The sequence below is a fragment of the Paramormyrops kingsleyae genome, chromosome 18 (genome assembly GCF_048594095.1).
Source record: "Paramormyrops kingsleyae isolate MSU_618 chromosome 18, PKINGS_0.4, whole genome shotgun sequence".
Lineage (NCBI taxonomy): Eukaryota > Metazoa > Chordata > Actinopteri > Osteoglossiformes > Mormyridae > Paramormyrops > Paramormyrops kingsleyae.
The window spans coordinates 11,384,949-11,408,701 of NC_132814.1; the positions used below are offsets into that span (position 1 = coordinate 11,384,949).

At 43.0% G+C, this 23,753-nt stretch overlaps 1 protein-coding gene across 1 annotated transcript in view; it reads left to right on the forward strand.

Annotated features, from left to right (window-relative positions):
* Window positions 1-17,592, forward strand: part of LOC111838006 (vascular endothelial growth factor receptor kdr-like) — a 44,862-nt gene extending 27,270 nt beyond the window's left edge. Inside the window, exons 19-30 of the mRNA XM_023800545.2 lie at window positions 2,242-2,355; window positions 2,690-2,778; window positions 2,968-3,130; window positions 3,747-3,844; window positions 4,560-4,682; window positions 5,040-5,151; window positions 7,322-7,421; window positions 11,161-11,266; window positions 11,949-12,067; window positions 13,141-13,198; window positions 13,312-13,412; window positions 15,578-17,592. Of these exons, the coding sequence (XP_023656313.2) occupies window positions 2,242-2,355; window positions 2,690-2,778; window positions 2,968-3,130; window positions 3,747-3,844; window positions 4,560-4,682; window positions 5,040-5,151; window positions 7,322-7,421; window positions 11,161-11,266; window positions 11,949-12,067; window positions 13,141-13,198; window positions 13,312-13,412; window positions 15,578-15,755 (1,361 nt within the window). The 3' untranslated portion in view covers window positions 15,756-17,592. The remainder of the gene's footprint in view (window positions 1-2,241; window positions 2,356-2,689; window positions 2,779-2,967; window positions 3,131-3,746; window positions 3,845-4,559; window positions 4,683-5,039; window positions 5,152-7,321; window positions 7,422-11,160; window positions 11,267-11,948; window positions 12,068-13,140; window positions 13,199-13,311; window positions 13,413-15,577) is intronic.
* The last annotated feature ends 6,161 nt before the right edge of the window (window positions 17,593-23,753 follow it).

The window sequence follows — 23,753 nt, forward strand, 5'->3', positions numbered from 1 at the left end:
AACATCATCAGATGAAGTTCACAGAAATCAAATACAATATATCCTCAACCCCAAACAATGGAAGATCTCGACATAGATGACAAGGTTGTGGCCTAGAGTAATCACAGAGTGCTTATGGAAAGATGTGGAAAAGATCACGGAACAACAAGACATTCTGGCTTCCAAGAAACGACCTGCAGAATATACCCTTAGCCTTCAAGGGCAACATCTGTAATCAATTCGAGATGCTGAACCTGCTTGATAGAGAACCAGAGGAACTGCAGACAGAATTCAGAGAAGTCATCCAAGAGGAATCTGAGACAACATTTGGCTGATGTGAAATTAAACAGGCAAAAATATCCAAGTGGATGGCAGAAGGTGGTGTGGAAACTGCAAAGAAGAGGACTGTGAATTCCAGAGAGCCACCAGGAAAGACAATGACCAATATCATAACAACATCTGCATTCATTGAAGGAGAAGGAAATAAACATGGAAGAACAAGGGCTGTTTTTCAGCTGATCTGTGAGATTAAGAATAAGTTCCAGCCTCAAATGCTGTAAATATATTGGGGTTCGATATGTGGAAGAAGCTGCAGTAATGAAAGTGGAGATCAGAGTAGACCTGAGGTTACTGCCAAAAAGGAAAAGTACAGGGGTACAATACATTCTAATAGCAATATACAGCAACTGAAGAAGAAGCATTAAAAGTGCTGACCAAAGTATGGCAACAAATTTGGAAAATGGCCCGGAGATTGTGATTGGTTTAAGTTCCTTACCATCAGAATGAGAGCTAGCAGGGTACACAAACTAGCACCAAATTTCCCTCATAAAGCCCCATATTAGTAAGATTACGGTAATGACCCTTCAGTTAAGTTTAGAATCCCACAAAGACTACAAATGCAAGGTGTATGAGTTTATTCAGGAAAAGTTGAGAAACAAGAAACATCATTGCCGTTGTGCAGTAGATAGCAGAGAAAACTAGGGGGTACCTGGAAATGAGTGTGCCAGAGCCTTTCATGGTTACATGAAACATCTGACCATGAAGCCATTGCCTGGGTGAAATATGGAGAAACTGACTGCTTTCAGATCGGAAGAAGAGTTAAGCAAGGCTACATACTACCGCCATGCAAATTCAACTTGCGGAAGATGTACTGAGAGAAGATTTGTGGTAGAAACATCCACACACTTTGATGGGCTAATACAGGAAATACAGAAAATCTGAAGGTTAATAACCACTGGAACAGTATCCAAAGTGTGTATTTGTTGATGGCAAAAACATAGATGTTAAAGAATCATAGATATTTCCGAACCTGGGGAAAAGTCATTAACAAAAGTGCATCCAGATATATTTAGTAGCCTGGAACTCAGCAATGATGCAATGAAGGACATAGAAAACATGTCAAAAGTACTTACGTATATCTAAAAATAAAGACAGCGGGCATATTATGAGAAGCCCCAATACACTGGCAAAAACCATAACAGATGGACAGTTTTACGGTGAAAGAGGATGACTGGGAAGAAGATGGACTCAATAATCAAACAAAGAGCATCATATCAGCAATCCCGAAAAATGAGACCAAAGAGACAGGACATTCTGAAGATATACCATCTCTGTAATCACCGGGAGATTACATCGACTTGACAGCATATGGCAGCTAGCTAATAGTTTAGTATCTAGTGATAGCTTTGAATTATATAGAGACACAGATTGCTTTTTAATAAAAGCCTAAGTACATTCAGACAGTTAGTTACCATTAGGTGTACATTAGAATACACTTAATTTCTACCATTTCAAATGAAAATATGAATACACTTTTTTGTATAAAATTTGAGTGGTATTTAAAAAAATTTTACTGGGAAAAATGTTAACATTGAATTGAAAAATACACACCACTTGCATTTTACATTTCTGGTTACTCTAAGTAGTAAAAAAGTATTTCCTAACAATATAACAAAAGGTTCTGCTTTTTCTAAAGGAATTGGCTATGTCGGTTCTGAAGTGCTCTAAATTTTTTCACATTCAAAATGTTTGAAAGGTTTAATAATAACAAAAACTAGATTTAAAGTGTCTAATAAAGTGAAAATTTGACAAAAGGAAATCTGAATTTGACTCGTGACTTGATTTATCGTAAATGTGAATGATCTTGCAATAAATTTAAGTCACGCAACTCAAGATTAAAAAAGAAATTTGTCTCTCAGGATCTTGCATTTTTGGTCTGAATTAGGGCAATTTACGGAGTCTCATTCTGTGGATTCTCAACAGGAGGAGCCACGTCCAATGAGTGCAAGGCCCTGATGTCTGAGCTGAAGATACTGATCCACATTGGCAATCATCTCAACGTGGTCAATCTGCTGGGAGCGTGCACCAAGTCTGGAGGTACCAAAGGGGCTTCACACTCAAATTTATGAGATTATAATGCCATATTGTAAATTCTCCTGATTATTCAAAACATCACATGACAACAGAAGAAGTTTGTGTTATGATTTAACTCCATTTTGTTGCATTATGACACAGTCTGGCTAATTTTCAACTTTGGTGGAATGTTTTTGATAGAAGTAGATACTGGCTGATGAAATTGATCGAGAAACTAAAATAATTAGTGCTGGAGCTCTGTCAGCTCTGTAGTGAAAGGAGGAAATCAAAGGCAATAATTAACAAATTACAAGCGAGCAATGTCACATATTTGTCTCTTTATCTTTTGCTGGTGTAGGTCCTTTGATGATAATTGTGGAGTACTGCAAATATGGGAACTTGTCCAATTATCTACGGAGCAAGAGAGCCGACTTCATTGTCTACAAGGTACATGGGAAAATGACGTGTTAGGAATTTTTCTTCCGAGGCATTCATATGGTCTACACATGTCTGCTGTGTTTATGTGTTATATATTTCATTTGGGCAGGGTTTCAGATTTTTTTGCTGCTAGTTAAAGTTAGAAGTTTGCCTGCCCTGTGTGACTGACCTCTGTCTGGGGTTCCGTCGGACTCACAGAACCCATCCAGCAAGACGGTGGCTTCGGGGTCCAGCTGCGAGCTCAGTGAGCTTAGCGAGTTGATCAAACGCAGGCTGGAAAGCGTGGCCAGTACCGGGAGCTCCGCCAGCTCGGGGTTCGTTGAAGACAAGAGCTACTGCGATTCGGAGGAAGAAGAGGAAGGTAACCGTCTTCATTTCCCCGGCTCTGTGGCCACCAGCAGCCACCTCTCCTCACCCATTCCATCCCCGGCCAGAACTCAAGGTCCCCTCGATTGTTTTCCTTTTGGTATCCCAGAGAAGTCTTCCCTTCCATTTGTAAATATAACTCCAGCTATTGGATTTACGAGCAGGCACTTCATTGGCTAGTCTTCTTCCCTGAGCTGTGCTGGTCGTTTCCTTGCCTCCAATGCATCTGCCGGTCTGTTGTTTGTTATTCTGGGCCTTCGATAAACTGTTTACTCAGATGGGAGAAGAAAGGGAAACATGGCGCTTGAATCACAAAGACCGCCTGCTGAGCATCATTGACAAAGTGCTGGTCTTACGCTAACTCCCTTTAGACAAGGGCCTGGTCATCGCTCTCCTAAGAGGATGTTGTTTTGGGTAACACCTGGAAATAGATTTACATCTGCAGAGTAATGAAGCAAGATTTTGTTTTGTTACAAATATGGATGAAAAGGTCACCTTCCTGCTTTTTAAGCAAATACCAGGAGCAGTGCCAGGCAACAGTGGATTCTTATGGAGGTCAAACTACTATTGAATATCTGTTTGTTTTTAATGCACCTTTGTTTTATATACAGAAACAGAGGATCTCTACAAGAAGGTTCTGACAATGGAGGACCTAATTTCCTACAGCTTTCAAGTTGCGAAAGGCATGGAGTTTCTAGCTTCACGAAAAGTACGTTTACTCTCTCATCTTTATTTGAAAGTCCCTTGCAAACCAGAATTCCCTAGACTTTATTTTATAACCAGTAAAAAATGGCTGACAAGGTACATATTTAATGAGCAATTTATTGTAAAATGCCAATGTCAACACTGAATTTAATTGGAAGGGATAAATTATGAATCTAGATTTTATCCAAAGCCACTGGCCCGTAGCAGTCGTCCAGATATATTGAACCCACGTTCGTGGCCAGAATCTGCCCAAGTAAGGCTGCAGTTTGATCAATGGCCAAATTTGGACAATGGCACGGAGAAGGCATTTCAGTAGCACCCCATTGTAGGGAGTACCAGGAAGGGATTTAACACAAATAGGCACCGCAACCTGTTTCTGCCGCACCAGATTCCCGCCTCGGACCCAGATGTGTGATGGTAGGCAGGGGGGTTTGGTTTTGGGAAAATCTGGTGCATGTGGATCAGAAGCCAGATGATTTCAATTAAAGGGGTCTTCAGGACCACAGATGCACCAATGATGCGTGTAGTATGTCGAGTAAATGTTGAGTAACTCTCAGTAGGTGCTTCCACAAAACAGGCCAAAGGGGGTGTAAATCAACTTGTTTCTATAAACAAATAATTTGCTTGGTCATTACTGTGGATGCAGGGTTGTTAAAATGAATGGTGTCTACAAAGATTCACCATAAGTTCCTCGTAAAAAGTATAATTCTTCTTTCCAGTGCATTCACCGCGATTTGGCTGCCAGAAACATCCTGCTGTCTGAAAACAACGTTGTGAAGATTTGTGACTTTGGACTTGCGAGGGACATTTACAAAGACCCCGATTACGTGCGCAAGGGAGATGTAAGCTAAAACCCTTCCATTACAGATGAGAAATGAAACTCAACTTAGCAGTTATCATTTTGTCAGCTTCTGCTAGTTGTAGCTGCTTAGCGTGGGTCACGGAACAGAAACTTCTCTACATGGGATTATGTTTCACAAATACTCCACCTGACTGACAGCACAATAATAGCCTGCCAACACTTATTTCACAATCCATAAAAGACAGGGGAAAAGTACGCACTTTTAAAATAAACATACTTGGAACAAACCGCCCTGCATATGACATTGGCAAAAATGTATTGCCTGACACTGTAATAATAAGCAAGTAGTGTGGAACTGTACATTTAACTAAACAGATTTTGTCTTCTTTGTCTTCAGGCCAGACTGCCACTGAAATGGATGGCTCCAGAGGCCATTTTCGATAAGATCTACACCACGCAGAGTGACGTGTGGTCCTTTGGAGTTCTCATGTGGGAGATCTTCTCTCTGGGTAGGTCATGGTCTGAACGCTGCCCTACATACCACCTTCTCGATAAACCTTTTTAAACTAAATTTTATTTTACTTTTTAATGTTATTACCAATTTATCATAACTGTTTTCTTCAAATAAATTGAACACTAGTACAACATCTTTATAGCACATTTAACCATTTATCCACACTGTAAGTACAACATTAATCAACATTAATTATTACTTTACTGCTTCTAAGAAACAAACACGTCCCACTTTCCTCTTTGTTTACTTTCTCCTCAAATTGGCCAGGTGTCACATTGCACATGTCAGCAGTAGAGGCTTGTAGCTTTTTAATAAATATTTGAATCTCTAAGAGTTGGGAATCTTATTGTACAGCTTTGTATGCCAAAGATATCAGTTCTTCACAATACAAAAGATGACCTCTCCCTTCAGGCCGTTGTTGTCTGTTTGGATTCGGTCCGTATGCAGGGAGTCATAACTCCGCCTTAATTGTTTCTTTGAGCAGAGAAGTAGGATAGGGGTTATTAAAAGGGAATGAATATGTTTTGTTTCAGTTATGCATTTCTTCCCAGCTGTCAATGCAAATTCTTGGCGACTGCACACGTAATCCTGCAGAATGTCCCAGAGTCGCTCTGTTATGGCCAAGAAATATTAATGTCTATGAAATATATGTTCTTTAGTTATGCAACAGGCAGCATGCTAACGCATGGTAGCTTTTTCACATTGAAGGCCTTATTGAGGCCTTGATCAAGATCCTTAAACTAAATCCCTCCTATATGCGTAATAAGTGAAAGAACAAAAATCAGAAAATTAGAGCATATGCAAACTAAGAGTAACGCAATAGAAACTAAGAGGAATTTCTTGTGTTACTGATATCTAGCTGAATGGCTAGATGAACACCGCTTCAGTTCCCAAAGTTCTCCTCAGGGGCACCTCAGCCGTTCCATGTCTTCGTTACATTTCACCACCAGCTCATTCAATGAATTAATTTGTTTAAAAAGTCAGAGGTATTGATTAGCCATATGAAGTGTGCCAGTAGTCGAGTCGAAAAATCCATGGGCGTATTGGATGATTACTGAATATTCTGGGGGGACTTTAGGAGATGTTATGAAACGGCTAAGCTGACAGACTTTTACAGACATGATATCATAACTTTACGTTAACATGAAGATCATTTCAACATTAATTTGGCTGTCTAAGTCTTTTGTACTGTACTGTATATATCAGTAAACAAAGTCACTTCTAAGACTTAAAAACAAGTTGGGGGCAAAGTTGCCCACGGTAGCTAAGGCACTGAAGGTGTGGAGCTAAAACACCCTGATGTGCTTTAGGTCGCTGAAGGTGTGGAGCTAAAACACCCTGATGTGCTTTAGGTCGCTGAAGGTGTGGAGCTAAAACACCCTGATGTGCTTTAGGTCTCAGACTGACTGTCCGCCACCACATGCTGGCAGTGCCGGCATCCCAGTGGGAGCACTGGGAACGCTGCCTTGGATACCAGTGCACCGTGACACCTCGCACATCTGGGTGGCATTAAGCGGTGTCTCCGAGAAAAAGAGTGGAGCACCAGAAGTTATCGCAAAATTATAAACACACAGTCCTGAAACCTGATCTTTTGCACAGGTCAAAAGTTTGTTCTGTTCCCAGTGTGTGTGCATACATATATTACGCAGCACGCAAAACCCGGCAGCTCAGACTTGAATTTGGGCTCTTGGATTTCCTTATCTTGTTATTTTAGGTGCCACGACTAAAATACACTGTTTGAAAAAGCAAAGGTAAATTGTTCTGCAATTAATAAAAATAATAAATGATGACTCTCACCTTAAAACTGTGGCAGACATTGCATTACACGAATTAAAAAATATACCTAACATCCTTTCTGCCTTGTACTGGATAATAGGTTGAAAGATCATATAAAAATATGTCAATATTAATCAAAAGCATGATGATGACAAGAATTTTTTTATCGCAATAATACTGAGTCTTTCCAATGTGATTTTTTAAAAAAAGAATACTAGGTGTGGACCTCATTCAATTCGATTATTTTAACAAAGCGGGGTAATTGTAACTCCCCATAACATGTGCCTTTGGCTTGCGTTCATTAAGCCGCTTGCATTTCATGGTAAAGGAGCACCAGCTGGTATCAGAGGCACGTTCTACCTTGTGAGACCTTCCTGCCATCTTCTTAGGTGCCTCACCATACCCAGGCCTGCAGATTGACGAGGAGTTCTGCTGCCGACTGAAGGACGGGACGAGGATGCGAGCTCCTGAATACGCCTCCTCCGAAATGTAAGGACACCTCCCCTCTCCACCAATCATCACCCACCAGGTGATCTACACTGTCGGGCAATATTCCATGCATACCTCTCCCAGACCCCCAGCATTTACACTTATCAGTCCTGAAAACTCTCCCAGACCCCCAGCATTTACACTTATCAGTCCTGAAAACTCTCCCAGACCCCTGCATTTACACTTATATGTCCTGAAAACTCTCCCAGACCCCTGCATTTACACTTATATGTCCTGAAAACTCTCCCAGACCCCTGCATTTACACTTATATGTCCTGAAAACTCTCCCAGACCACCTGCATTTACACATATTTTCTGAAAACTCTCCCAGACCCCTGCATTTACACTTATATGTCCTGAAAACTCTCCCAGACCACCTGCATTTACACATATTTTCTGAAAATTCTCCCTGACCCCCTGCATTTACACTTATATGTCTCGAAAACTCTCCCAGACCCCCTGTATTTACACATATATGTCCTGAAAACTCTCCCAGACCCCTGCATTTACACTTATATGTCCTGAAAACTCTCCCAGACCCCTGCATTTACACTTATATGTCCTGAAAACTCTCCCAGACCCCTGCATTTACACTTATATGTCTCGAAAACTCTCCCAGACCCCCTGTATTTACACATATATGTCCTGAAAACTCTCCCAGACCCCTGCATTTACACTTATATGTCCTGAAAACTCTCCCAGACCACCTGCATTTACACATATTTTCTGAAAATTCTCCCCGACCCCCTGTATTTACACTTATATGTCTCGAAAACTCTCCCAGACCCCCTGTATTTACACATATATGTCCTGAAAACTCTCCCAGACCCCCATATTTACACTTAAATGTCCTGAAAACTCCCCCTGACTCCTGTTTAGTGAAGGTGTAGCACAACCTGACATATTTTATCATCCATAAATCATTTTTAAGAGGCCCTAGGGAAGATTCTTTTAATCAGTGCCCATTAAACAGTCTTTAAAAACTTTAAACCTGGATCTAAGCTGGAGAGGCATGCTTCATCACCCGTCTCCCGGGACAGAAGCGTGGGCCCTTAGTCGGAGCACAACAGGGGGAAGGGAAGCGTCTCACATTAACGCAATGACAGGAAGTGGAGTGTAAGGTTTCGAAGCTGGGAAGGGCGTGGGGGGGGGGGGTGGCTGTACAGATGAGGGACATGTAGATGATGATTGTGCGGCCAAGCTGATCTGAGACCAGCATAAACTGGGCCAGAAATTGAAAACACTAACCCACCAGGCAGTTTGAAAGACCAGAGGTATCCCCAACCCTCCCAGCGACAAGCAAAGGGCTCTTGGCTGGAATATCCCCTAAGTGAGTCGGGGTTTTTCTAGCAAGATGCTGTAAGTGGCGTGCTGAAACTGAACCTCTGCCGGGACTTTTTAAAGCTGGTATTAAGAGCCTGGACTAAAAGGATATTCAACAAGCAATACAAGCAGGAGAAAGACAATCCCTTTGATCCTTTGGCCTTATCTGAGCTACATCTACCACCCGCTGGATGTGACGCTTTCACATACCTTTGGCTGCAGTTCTTTTTATTCAATAGCCTGTTCACTTCTGAAGCACACATCCCTTTTTCCCGCGATCAGGAACAGGTTAAAGTAGTCTTACTGATATGGTAGCCATTTCAATGAAGTATTTATCTATGTGAGAAGGAGTCGCTTACTGAAAGGCAAGCAGAGATGTGGTCGGCAGCAGAAGACAAATGAATTGATATATAAATAACAATGCAGGCACTGGGAAAAAGCAGGAATCACAGTCCAATTTAATGATAAATGTAATACTTCCTTCCCTCCTTCCTTCCTTCCTTCCTTCCCTCCTTCCTTCTGTAGTGACTAAAATTCCTACACGTCACTGTCTTTTGTCTTGTCTTTCACTGCACTGTCTTATCACATTATCTTTTGCCCTGCACTCTTACTGCACTGTCTTACTGCACTGTCTTACTGCACTGTCTTACTGCACTGTCTTACTGCACTGTCTTACTGCACTGTCTTACTGCACTGTCTTACTGCACTGTCTTTTGTCTTGAACTGTCTTATCTCTCACTACACTGCTGTCTGCTCCTTTACCTCACTGCTGTTGTCCTGTCCCCCCCCCCCCCCCACACACACACACACACACCCACACCTGTCCCCTCCCCTGCAACTGTGGCACAAGAATTTCACCGTGTTCCTCAGAACTCATGTAACAGCAAAAACATGGAACCTTGAAACCTTGTAGTTGACAGCCACCTCACCAGGTGTCATTTTGGTATTTCCACCGCTGCTCCAGATGACCTCTGATGTGGATCGTTTACTTACTCCTTGACCCCATTTCTGCTCACTAACCTTTGACCCTAACCTTGACCTTTGAAGTCAGAAGCCTGAGGGTGGAAACCCAGAGGAAGTTCAGCAGGAGCTCCCCAATAAATCTGCCACGGTTGCACGTCAATTTCCGGATGTTGAAGTGATCTCACAGAGATCCTGTCCTGTAGTTATACAGTCTTGGAGAGGAAGGGGACCCCAAACCTTACGTGGGACGCTAAACCATTCCTACTTCAAATTACATCCACCACCAGCACAGATTCAGCTCATCAGGAGCTTGATGACAGCTAAAGGTGGAATGAAACCAAATACATATGCAATGATTAAGGGTCCCCAAAGATTCTCATGATCTTAGTGGGGTCATTCAGAGACATTTCAATGAGCAAGACAAATGTTAGGCTACCATTGGCTACAATAATTTGACCCATTCACTCAGTTCCCCCTGAACCCCAAAAAAGTCCATGAGCCAGTCTTGGAGTATAACCATGGATGTCTCCAGTGGCCTGTACTACGAAGCGGGGTTACTGGCTTATCGGGGTAACTTGTCGGATTTAAGGTAGTCTGGGCAAAATGTAAGTGAATGAATATGATGTCCATTTACACTGTGGTACCTTAAGTCCGACAAATTACCCCGATAAGCCAGTAACCCCGCTTCATAGTACAGGCCCTGGTCTATATAATGTCGGCAACCAAAAATCATCATCATCCCGATAGCCGCCCCCAAGCCTCTGATCTCACCCTGCTAAATTCTTCTCTATACCACCTGGAAAACACTATTAAGGAGCTGACAAATTACAGCAGAGCCGTTTCCTTTGATTAATCTGCGAAGGAAAACTCTCAACACTGAGGTCTACATGCCAAAAACAAACACAGATGGAGAGGGTAAAGGGCAGGTAGGGAACAGTCAAGTAAATAATGAATCATCTGCATTTGCTGTGATCTTCTGTGAAAGCTGAAGCAGCCAATCCAGGTACCAGCAAATGGTGATGTTGGTGAAGAAAGATAGATATGGGAAGGGCAAATGGTCAGGAGAAAGATACTATACAAACAGCTTAAGGGATTTGTGGCCTGATAGGTGAGTTCATCCCTCTTCATAAGACAACCATTTTAATGTTGCATCTTGAATTGACTGGTAATAGAGAACTCCAGTGTAGGACACCACGGTCTTTAACAGAGGCATTCTGCATGGTCGTTGGTCATTGCTGGTTGAGTGTGCATTGGGGACAGATTGAACACCTTCAGTTTAAGGAGAGATCGATTGATTTGGGTGCATATCTCTGCCGCAAGGATGCCGATTAGTGTCTGGAAAACGCAAGCTGGTCAAGCAAAGCCGACATATAAGATGTATGAGTGTCACCCGCTAGCATATCTCTCTAATAAACTGCGAGGCGTGCGATGTGATGCCCTGTACCTTCCCCAGATACCAGGCCATGCTGGACTGCTGGCAGGGAGAACCGAACCACAGGCCCACCTTCACGGACCTGGTGGAGAGACTCGGAGACCTGCTCCAGGCCAACGTACAGCAGGTGGGGCCACAAAGTCTGCAGAAGGCCATCACTCTTTCATTCATTCCCACATTGCCTTGCAGTAGAGAATTGGCATTACACTGGGATTGAAAACTGCTCAAAATCACTTTCCTATTCAGTTTAAGAACAGTGGCACACATAAATATGAAGGAAGGACAGGATTGTCATTTTAAAGGTCTCAAGGACGGAGGAATTGCCCCTGGGGGAACTCGCAAACTAACCCAAACAGGCAGCCACTCAGAGCGTTTCCCGTAACGTGGGCAAGATGGAAGTCGAGTCTCTGACAGACGTACAATACCGTTTCCCAAATGAGCTGCACATTTTAAATACATTAGGGAATTTAAAGACGAATGAAGGTAGAAAATGGGGTTTCAGGTTCAGTGAACTTCTCAATGAGGGGAAATCATTAGCGTAAAAGAAACGTGATATTCAGCCATGGCCATTTTTTTCAATTTGGCAATAAAAGAAAAAGAACCTCGTCTTTAAAAATGTTGAAATTCAGAGGTGCCTAATGGTTTTTGGAGCTGAATATTTTTATATACAAATATTTCATTTGTAATGTTTCTACTTCTTGCTCTACTTAGTATTATTATTATTATCGTTAATAGGCTGCTAAGCATGGCTTACTTGAAAAGTTGCTTTGTTACTCAGATCTTTCCCTTGTTTCATGTTGCCGTTCCAGGAAGGGAAGCACTATATTCCCATTAACACAGCCCTGGCCATCAAAGAGGGAGACGTTTCCAGCACTTCCACCATAGAGGATGACATGTCTACATCTCGCAGGGACTCTGGGAATACATGGTGGGTCAGCATCTTGGAAGACAATCACTACCAAATCCCAGACAGTCAATCTCCCCTCAGACTCAGTCAAGTAAAAGCTGCCAGCTTCAGTGTGGAACAGAATTGGGTATGGTGCTTTTCCACAGCCACCAAGAACTGAACCGAGCCGGACCCGACCCGTACCGCGAACTGACGAATGTCCATACCAGAACTGCACCAATGCTAATATGACCCTGTTTACTAGCAGGGCCAAAAGCTTGAGCAAACAGAGCTTGTTGCGTCACCACCATCTGATTGGTCAAAATGCACGGGGATACCAGTGTTCTACGCATGGATTATCTAAAGAAAAAATGTACATTTTATACTCTATCCATTTGTAGTAGCATCACAGATTGCAATGTATTGATGCACTTCTGATAACTCGGAACTAGAAAATCTCCTGCTTAAAAAAATACTATAGAACACCTGAATGGAATCTATTCATAATGCAAATTTACGCAAGCGAATGCTAATTTTGCTAGCATTTGATACCAGCATAACACGATGATTCTCACAGACATGCTAGCAGAAATTAACACATAGTGCATCATGATGAGCGCCGTGTGAACAGTAAATAAGCGTCTCTTCAGTTTTACGCCATTGTCTCTCTCCAAAACCAGCAACGCCTTTCTGCAGTGGAAAACCAAAGTGAGCTGGAACCGCACTGTAACTAGTCTCTCTTTGCAGTGTGGCTCAGGTACGGGTCGTTTCCTGTATGCCAGTGGAAAAGCACCATTAGGTAAAATACTGTACAATCAGAGGAGTCCAGTAAGCACTTGGATTGTATTTTTTCACTTTTGCTCACGGTCTTGTATTTTGTTTGCCGCATTATTGACTGTTGTTACATTGAACTTTAATTCAGCAAAGTAAGTATCTTCTTAAACCAGGAAATTAATATCCTGAATTACTTAGGCTGGGTTGTTTTGACTTCACAGTAGTTCACAGGTGTAGAGTTGTGATGATGATGATGGTTTTAAAAGGTAATCCTGAGTGCAATGTATCTTTCCACCTCCTCATCACATGATCTCATAACAATGGGGTTTCTTTAATAATAGGAACGTCAAGACCTTTGACGTGGTTGTTGGAGAAGACGACACAAATGAGAGCCGTGAGGTGAGTCAATCCCAGCCATCCCACTGACCATTCAACCCAAGCGTCATTTGACCCTGGATGCGTGTTTCTTTCAGCCCGGCAGTTGCTAACGGTGCCGGGTATGTGCTCTGCAGGTGGGCCAGTCTGACAGTGGTGTGGGCCTGTCTTCTGATGACATGAAGACATTGAAGCGACTGGAGTCGCTGGCTGGACCTTTGAGCATTAAAGCTCTTGGGTAAATATCTCACCTTCTCATAGATCCACCTACATGTGGCTGAATCTTGTGTTCTCATATACCTGTTTTACATCATCTTCCATTTCTGAAGACCAGGTCCAATACTATGAACACAAGTACAAAGGACGGTAAAAATCCCCGGATGTTGGTCTTGCTCCACCCCGAATATCAGGGATATGTTGATTGCATCCTCGCCAAATGAGACCAATATCCCATGATTCACTGCATTAGCAAGTCCTGTCTTGCCAAGACCACAAGTACCTTGTTTGCGTTCTTGGTATTGAGATTCACCCATGGTCTCTTTTGTCGAAATACGCAATGAGCCAATATCAGATGCAGCTTCTAAGTGCCTGTTGTAATTTGGCTCTTCCTCCTATGTCTCTGAGAGCAGGGTACTCCACCTCTTTGTATGGTTGAGCATTACACATCACCTACGACCTCAAGCACATAGGAGAGAGACTTTCCCAATATGGACAAAAATGCCATAGTGATTAAATCCTGGGCTTTGTTTAAATTTCAAGTTCTGAGAAAACAGCCATTTAGAGTTGATATTATGGCAGTTTCTTTCATAAATCGTTTAGGTTAATCTTGGTTGCCTCTTGCCCTGGAATAAGTCCTGCCTTATGTTTAGATTACTGAAGCTGTGGAGATCGGTCATGATTAAACTATAGACCAAAAAATGGTTAATCCAAAAATGTTAGCCCCCCCCAGGTCATTATTCACACTCCCAGTAGATTACATCTTGTTTTAGGTTAAATGTAGTGTGACACCACTGCAGTTTAAACTTCAAATATGGGGACAATTTAGTTGAGATCAAAGTTGAGAGCTCTGGTAGTTGAAACACTGAGTCCAACTTGGAAAATCTGGCAAGCGCTGCGTTCTGGGCGGTTTGCTGGAGGCCAGCCTCCGTTGTGATTCCACCAGGACACACTGATTGACTTCTAGGGTACCTCTCTATTATAAATCACCACCCATCAAGTGGTTTAACATGTTACATGTAGAAACAATGAAATAAAGTTTCAAACAAAAAGACGTATTTTTGCAGGCAATCAAAAGAAAATCGGACAGGAACCTTAAAATAAAATGAAATATAACATCAAGGAAAGAGGCATTTTCTCTGTAATGTATGTATAGCTCTGTTTATTGATTAATGGCGGTCATTAAGATCCAAGTAAACATTCCAGTAGGTTGCATGGTGTGCATTCTGCGTCTCCACTCCCAGCAACCATTGTCTCCAAGTTGCACCACCCCCCACCTCTCCACACTCCCCATATTAACGCCCAGTCCTCACTGTGAGCTCAGCCTTCCTCATGGCGCCACACGCTGGGCGGAGGGCAGCGGAGCAGGCAGGCTGTCACTCACACATCTGTGGGATGGACAGAATCCTAGAGTGTGAGCCGGAATCTTCCCAAACGCGGCCGCCGACGGGCCTTTCCTTCACGGTCGCCTTTGACATGAGGAGGCTTTATTAAACTTTCACGTGGAGTCCCCCTACCCAGCGATACCATTGTTCTGGAAAATTCCACCTGGCTTGCACACACCCCCTAGTGGGTTGGCATTGCAGAAGTGCACTCAGCAATATAATAAGATCATAGTCAGTTATGTCCATCCATCCATCTTCCATTTCGTATATAAATCTGAAGTGTTCCTGTAGCAATATGCCAGCAAAATAATAGCCTTTGCAAATGTACAAGTGCAGCGTAGCACATGCTAGTCGTATTAGCGCATGAAAATGTTCAGCCGTGGCATGTGCTGCTCTGCGTTCACCAGAACTAGCTGGCTGTAGAGCGAAATAGATCAGCATTTACTGAAAATGGATGGATAGAGAACACAGCTGACAGATTACAGCCGTGGCGTCAGGACAGATAATCAGGTTCCAGTAGACACAGAACAGTCCATCGCCAGTTCTGTTGACAATGAGGTGCCGGACTGAGATCCCGGCACCTTTACTCCTTGATTTTAATAATCTTCATGAAACAAAAGTCGCCAGAATGATTACACTGATTTTGACATTACGAAGGTAAAATGCCAGGTGCCCTTCTATTTTTCCAGTCTGGAGAGTTTCTTTTACCTCCTAAATATGAAATTCAATCTATGCAGTAAACATTTCTTAGCAGCTGAGGTCATGTGTGAAGATTTCAGTCCATTTTCTCCTTTCTGTTCAGAATGAAGCCTCTCGGCGTGGCGAAGGAGTCCGTGTTGTCGGACTGGGAGCAGGACAAGTTGCGGGTTTCCACCCTAGACTTCGGTCTTGAGGATCCATCCTTTGACCCCAGCCTGGAGTGTCACAGTCCGCCCCCGCACTACAACGATGTCATGCGCTACTCCGTGCCACCTTTTTAACTGCCGGGACGACTCTGACTCACTTCCTTGGGCTTCCGATTCCCGCTTTTCATCGCCTGAGGTGGTAGCTGAACTGTATCTGCTAAATGGTGTCCTTGCTTTCTGTCTAAGCTTTAGCCAACAAATTCTGTGGTTCAGTTATGGTAAAGAAACAGAACTCAGCTCAAGAAACCAAATGAAAAACAAGGTAACTCAAGTCAATTCAAGTTAATTCTGCTCCTTTGTACACCAGTCAACATCCATGTATCTTTTACAAGCACCGTGGATGAAAATAACGCCTGTTGTCATGGCGGTGTTCAAAAAACACACCGCATATCTGCCTCCACCACTATGCATTGCGAGTTACTGCTGAATCTCTCCCCTATGCAATCCCCCTGCATTCTCAGGTATGTGCTCCTCTGTGTTCAGCTTAATTTGTCTACTGATAAACAAAAACACTGGCATTTAATAGCTTTCAAAGTTGTACCAAGGGATGCTGTACTGTGGTTAATTATGTCTGGTACCATGTCATAAATTAGAAACGTGTCATTGATGTTACAATGACCAAATCGGGGTCCGCTTATCCTTTGTTGTATATATAATTTTATATAAATATTAACTGGAAATGGTTAAAATTCCTTTCATGAAACAAATTATATTAAGTGTCTCTTTGGGCAGATAGCTAAGCCATTTTTAGACATTAACTTGAGTATCACCTTGACAAAATTGACAGCAATATAATCTCCATTTATTCAAATATTAGGCCTCACTGGAGAATGGAAGTGCTCTCTCTCTTAGTTTGAAACAATAGCACCTACTTCTCAGAGTTTTTGCCCAGCTAGAAGAATTTTAACTCTGTATTTTTTTATGTCAAACAGTAAATAGATTTTGCTGAGAGTTTGTTTCTATGTGTGACACACTGGTTTGGCACATTACACTGTGACTGTGCTTTTAACATGCTATCTGGAAAACATACGGAATAAACAATCAGTATTTAATGAGGTAATATATTTAAAATGTATCTAATCATTTATACATTTAGAACTCCATTTCGATTGAAATTTGTCACATTAACCAAAAGACATTATATCCTCCAGCTGTTCTATTAAAAGGACTAACACAATTTCTTATACAACTCAAAACCCACCTGTTTTGGGTATACTCTTGTATATATGTCGATTTAATATGACCGATGTATTGGAACAGTCTGCTATTTATACATAAACAATGTCTGATACAAGGAACGACCAGCTGGCAGATGAAATTGCTGATTCAATAAGAGACGTGTCCTTGCTTAGCTAGTTCGTATTTCTCATAAAATTGACCCAGTAAAGCAGTGTTTCATAATCCGGTCCTGTGGAATCCACGTTCGGTCCATATTGTGGCTCCCGCCAAGCACCATGCCAGACGGTCCACGTTTTGGTGGGTGTGAGGACTGGATTGGAGGACTGGACTGGACTGAACACTGCAATATAGGAAGGGATGGCGAGAGACATGATCCTGTTTTATGCTGCGCTGCCACTGACTGGGATGTGTATCCGCGTATCAGAAACTCCCAGTTACCCAGTGGGCAGAGTCGGTGTGGTCTGCTTCACACTCTAAGCTCTAGGCTGAATGTAGTATTTTCAGGGTAAACATTCAGTCTTAAAATATTCTATATGTAAGATGTTCAGTTAAATAGACAGTATAAAGATGGATGAATCTGTGTAACTTAATATTGCTGGCTGTGGTTCTGGTTTGAAATATGAGAAATGTATGCACTGATTATATTGTCTCCTTAATTGGGTATTTGCATTCAGACATTTTAGCAATATGTGTAAGAAAATAAATGCAATAAAGATTTTATATTTATATGTTATGGTGGATTCCTGTGATTTTTTATTTTTTATTTTTTTTTGCTAGCTCACAGAAATGTTTGAATACAGATTTGAATTTTATGCATTTCATTAATTAATTAATTAATTAATCAGTCAATTAATTTATAAATAGAATTACAACTTCTAAACATATTCTAAATATAGAATAGTGTATAAATAACAGCTTAAGGTCCTCCTGGGAGCTACCTACAGCCTCAGAAGGCAGATTCACACAGCAAAGGGGCCAGACCTACAGCCTCGGAAGGCAGATTCACACAGCAAAGGGGCCAGACCTACAGCCTCGGAAGGCAGATTCACACAGCAAAGGGGCCAGACCTACAGCCTCGGAAGGCAGATTCACACAGCAAAGGGGCCAGACCTACAGCCTCGGAAGGCAGATTCACACAGCAAAGGGGCCAGACCTACAGCCTCGGAAGGCAGATTCACACAGCAAAGGGGCCAGACCTACAGCCTCAGAAGGCAGATTCACACAGCAAAGGGGCCAGACCTACAGCCTCAGAAGGCAGATTCACACAGCAAAGGGGCCAGACCTACAGCCTCGGAAGGCAGATTCACACAGCAAAGGGGCCAGACCTACAGCCTCGGAAGGCAGATTCACACAGCAAAGGGGCCAGACCTACAGCCTCAGAAGGCAGATTCACACAGCAAAGGGGCCAGACCTACAGCCTCGGAAGGCAGATTCACACAGCAAAGGGGCCAGACCTACAGCCTCGGAAGGCAGATTCACACAGCAAAGGGGCCAGACCTACAGCCTCGGAAGGCAGATTCACACAGCAAAGGGGCCAGACCTACAGCCTCGGAAGGCAGATTCACACAGCAAAGGGGCCAGACCTACAGCCTCGGAAGGCAGATTCACACAGCAAAGGGGCCAGACCTACAGCCTCGGAAGGCAGATTCACACAGCAAAGGGGCCAGACCTACAGCCTCGGAAGGCAGATTCACACAGCAAAGGGGCCAGACCTACAGCCTCGGAAGGCAGATTCACACAGCAAAGGGGCCAGACCTACAGCCTCGGAAGGCAGATTCACACAGCAAAGGGGCCAGACCTACAGCCTCGGAAGGCAGATTCACACAGCAAAGGGGCCAGACCTACAGCCTCGGAAGGCAGATTCACACAGCAAAGGGGCCAGACCTACAGCCTCGGAAGGCAGATTCACACAGCAAAGGGGCCAGACCTACAGCCTCGGAAGGCAGATTCACACAGCAAAGGGGCCAGACCTACAGCCTCGGAAGGCAGATTCACACAGCAAAGGGGCCAGACCTACAGCCTCGGAAGGCAGATTCACACAGCAAAGGGGCCAGACCTACAGCCTCGGAAGGCAGATTCACACAGCAAAGGGGCCAGACCTACAGCCTCGGAAGGCAGATTCACACAGCAAAGGGGCCAGACCTACAGCCTCGGAAGGCAGATTCACACAGCAAAGGGGCCAGACCTACAGCCTCGGAAGGCAGATTCACACAGCAAAGGGGCCAGACCTACAGCCTCGGAAGGCAGATTCACACAGCAAAGGGGCCAGACCTACAGCCTCTGAAGGCAGATTCACACAGCAAAGGGGCCAGACCTACAGCCTCGGAAGGCAGATTCACACAGCAAAGGGGCCAGACCTAAGTGCCCACTAGCACAGCTCGGCACGGAAAAGGCCGGTGACCTGACCTGAGGAACCTGACCTGGGGATCCTGACCCAGGCAACAGATGCTCCATCTTGACCATGGTGGGTATTGACATGTGCCGACCTCCACCTGCGTGGCCAACATGAGCCTCGCCGGCTGTCGTGTGGGCGTGAGAACTGAGCACGCTCGTTAGGTGGGGTTAAGGGTCTAAACAGACACAAGCCCGGTTGATCCTTACTTTATGTGCATTCCTTGTGCAAATGCCAAGGCCTTCTACAAACAGGACAGGAAGGAGGTCTAAATCATTCTTTTTGTAATCAGTGGACTTCCTATTGTGAAACGTTGTCCGGTAAACTCTGGCGCCATGTGTAGCTAGAAGTAATCAAAGCAGAGACAAATAGGCATCAGGCCAATTCTGCTTGGCCCTACTGTGTTCATGGTAAAGTGGGCATCAGATTCACGTCTTAGTCCAGAAGGTTGAGCTTCCATATATCAGACTGAAGAGTGGGTATTGAACCATTTAAGGCAGAACAGCATGTATTAAGTATGACAGAATACTGGATAATTACATCTTTAGTATGAGTAAAAGGAATTTAGAAAATACAAATGGCACTTCGAAAAACAAACATGAAATACCATTGTTCCATTCCTGATTGGCTTTACTAAGTTCCACTTCTTGCTTTTTATGGATGGAATAAAAAAAAAACAATCTGTAAAATTTTCTGATTCCATTTGCACTTCAGAAGTTTAAAAATTCCTTTTGCCCATCTGATAACCCCTAAGCATACACACCATTCAACAATGTTTGGCTTCAAATAATTCAGTTTTAGCATTTCCCCTAATTAGTACATTTGAAGTGACTAGGGAGGTATGCTAGGCTAACTTGGGGAATGTGTGAAATACACAGTATTGAGAGCTTTGAACATTAGAACAAGAGTATTCCATCTAGAGTTATATTTAAAATTACATAAATAATACCATTATACTACTGCTACTAACATTACTGCAACCATTAACATTATTGTCAAAAAGAAGAATATTAATATGTATCCATGGGAGTTAATTAGCTTCATATTTAAGTATCAAAGTATTAAATGTGCAGGTATCTTTCGTCTTTATTATTTATCACATATTAAGTTAATTAATGACAAAAAGGTCGATATAAAAAACAAGTATTAGAAGACAATAAATATTAGCAGGAATTAAACAAACAAATGAATAAATACATAAATGAAATAAATAAAATAAAGATAGATAGATAGATAGATAGATAGATAGATAGATAGATAGATAGATAGACAGATAAAAACAATTAATTACACATATATACTTTTTACCCCATGTTTTACATTTCCTTGTACCCATGTATCGGTCAGTCCTCATAAATAATTTCAAACTGAACTGCACTGTTTTTCATAATCTTTGGCCAGAAATATACTCTCCATACACTATTTACCATATTTTGCATACACTGTTTTCAGTCCTCTTCAAAGCATATTTCCTACTTTTCAGCGGATATCTCTTGCTGTGTTATCAGTCCAAGTGAAAATGCAAAGTACAATTAACACCTTGAAAGTGTCAGAACTGAGAGTGTAGAAGGTCATTTTCACCTTTGTGAACACGGCAAGTACTCGCTGTGTAGAGCTGAGATCCAAATTGCACGTCAGTTTCAGCTCCCAAAGGAAGGCATTTTGGTATAATGTTCAGAAAATATCTAACTTGATCTCACTCTTAAAATGACTGGAATGAACAAAAATGTAATAAACAGCCCAGTGATCCATCTTGCAATTAGTATTCATTATTTAATATTCATGTCATTGCATTAGTGCCAATGATAGAGCATAATATATTGGATTTAGTGAGGTTTTTTTTTCTTCTTTTTTGAAAGCTTTGCTATCCATCCATTTTCAGTAACCACGTGTCCTATTCAGGGTCATAGGAGTCTGGAGCTTATATGAGATGCTACAGACACAAAGCAGGGAACATCCCAGAATGGGGAGCCAACCCATTGCAGGGCACACTCACACATGCCAAATTGCCCATAGGTGTGCATCTCCAATTAACCTCAGCATGTTTTTGGACTGTGGGGAGTGTGGTGGGGGGAGAGCACCTGGAGGAAACCCCACAACAACACGGGGAGAACACACAAACTCCACAACAACACGAGGAGAACACGCAAACTCCACAACAACACGGGGAGAACACATAAACTCCACAACAACACGGGGAGAACACGCAAACTCCACAACAACATGGGGAGAACACGCAAACTCCACAACAACATGGGGAGAACATGCAAACTCCACAACAACACAGGGAGAACATGCAAACTCCACAACAACACGGGGAGAACACGCAAACTCCACAACATCACAGGGAGAACATGCAAACTCCTCACACATGGAGCAATGGCAGAGATTCAAATCCAGGTCCCAGAAGTAAGAGGCAACAGTGTTAAACACCACCACCATGCCGCCCCATTAAAGCAATTCTTTAAAAAAAATGTTCCCCATTGAACAATATATCCTAATATAACCTATCAAATGAAGTGCTTTGTTTATCCAGTTATCGCCTTTATTTGTTTCCTTTAACAACTGCATTAAAGTATAAGTGCCAAATTCCAACATCCACATCACCTTCCTAGTAAAACAAAGCTGCTCGCCACAAGACGCTCTCTTCATTGACTCTGCAGAGGACACACATTATGGGGTCTTTAAAACGTGGCCAAAATACATTTTTGTCCCACAGAAGAAAAACAACGTGGCCAGGAATCCTTTCATGCCCCCCGTCCGCTCATTAGGTGCGCTGCTGTAGCTGTCCGCCCACGCGGAGCCTGCTTAGAAACGTGCGTTTCCCGCGGTCGCCAGGACAATGCGCTTCCTGGGGGCAGCCCAACAAAGGTAAAGCCAAAGGAGGTGGGGTCCAGGCCCCCCCGACTCTCACCTAGGGGGTAAACAATGGGGCCGGAAGCTACGGCTTCACTTGGTCTCATCCCATTTTTTTTTAACCGGGAAAGTAGGAAGTAGCATAGACCGACAAACAAACAAAGGTAGCTAAAAACAGATGCCGACGCAGAACGTGTGTGAGCAGAGCACGCAGCAGGGGAGGCTCCAACCAATCGGAGTGAAGCTCTCTAAACATCTGCTACAGTCATTGGTTTGGAAGGATCTGTCACGTTCCCAGAACAACCTCCCCTCAAAAAGAGCTTCAACCATAAAATCTGCAATAATAGCTATTTTTTCACATTTAGAAAAGATTTTAATCAACACTAAAGATGCATTAATGAGCAGTGCACGGTAGATCCATTTCCACCATGGTGGACCTGCCCAAACTTAATTCCAAGAGTTTATGAAGACAATGGGATTATTTGGCATGCATTTTTTCCCAAAACGGTGCACAGCTGGGAAAGCCGAACCCTGGAGCAGTTGGGGTTAAAGACCTTGCTTCAGGGCACTATGGTGCAATCGCACCTCTGACCATGGGATGGGAACTGATGACCTTCCGCACACGACCCCCATCTATTTCATTAACTTTATGAGCCAAGACGCTGCAAGACTTTCACACCACAGCCCTATTATACTTGGACAAGTCACCAAAAACCTGAAATCCCCCCCCCGTTCAGGAAGGGGGGTGAAATTACAGAAATCATGATATGACACATCAAAGAGAACATTACGCAAAAATCGCCATTTTATTTCAGATATTTCAAGAAGATGTGGGTGTGAAGGAAATAAGCCGAATTGCACACTGAAATGAATACTGCCTGAAGTCAGCATTATACGATGCTGCACATTCAGCTGTTCGTACAAAACCACCCCGATTACACATCCTTGGAAGAACTTCAGGATCTGCCCAAACCTCAAATTAGAGCACAGTTTGTGGTAGCAGCCTGAAGACTCATTACCACATGCGAGAACAGATGCCCAATAGGCAGACCTACTGGAGCAAATGAAAGACATCGAGGTGGAGAACCCAGCCTCAGGGCAAGTGAGCTTTACAGCTCCCCCTGCTGGATATGGAACCACATTGTCAACAGAGAGACACTGTTCCAGTTAAGAAGCAAAGATTATTACGCATTATAGCAATATCATGTAGGATTTCATGTTTTGACACTATTCATTATTTTTGTGTCAGATTGTGTCAGAAATAACATATTTACCTGAATGCGTTACTGAAACCTTATCAATGCTGTGTAAATAATTAATGACAGTCAGCAGACCGACCCTACATCCCCAGGGCTCCCAGTTTGACTCCGGGCCCCATCTTTGTATGTGCACCTTGCAGATCCACTAAGTGTCATGCATTTCGCGGGAGCCTCTTGCATTAGGGACGATTCTCCCACATGCCCCTCGTTTTGTCACGCATCCATGTTTAAGTCTCACCTTCGCCTCCGAATTCCCAGAAGGCAAAGACACACGATTAGGTCAATTAGCGTCTCACTGTCTTGGCCATGCACTGTCAGAAAAAAAAATAAATAAATACCACTCTGTACCTTTGCTTGTCACCCTGAACCCTCAAGGGCCTGCCAGTT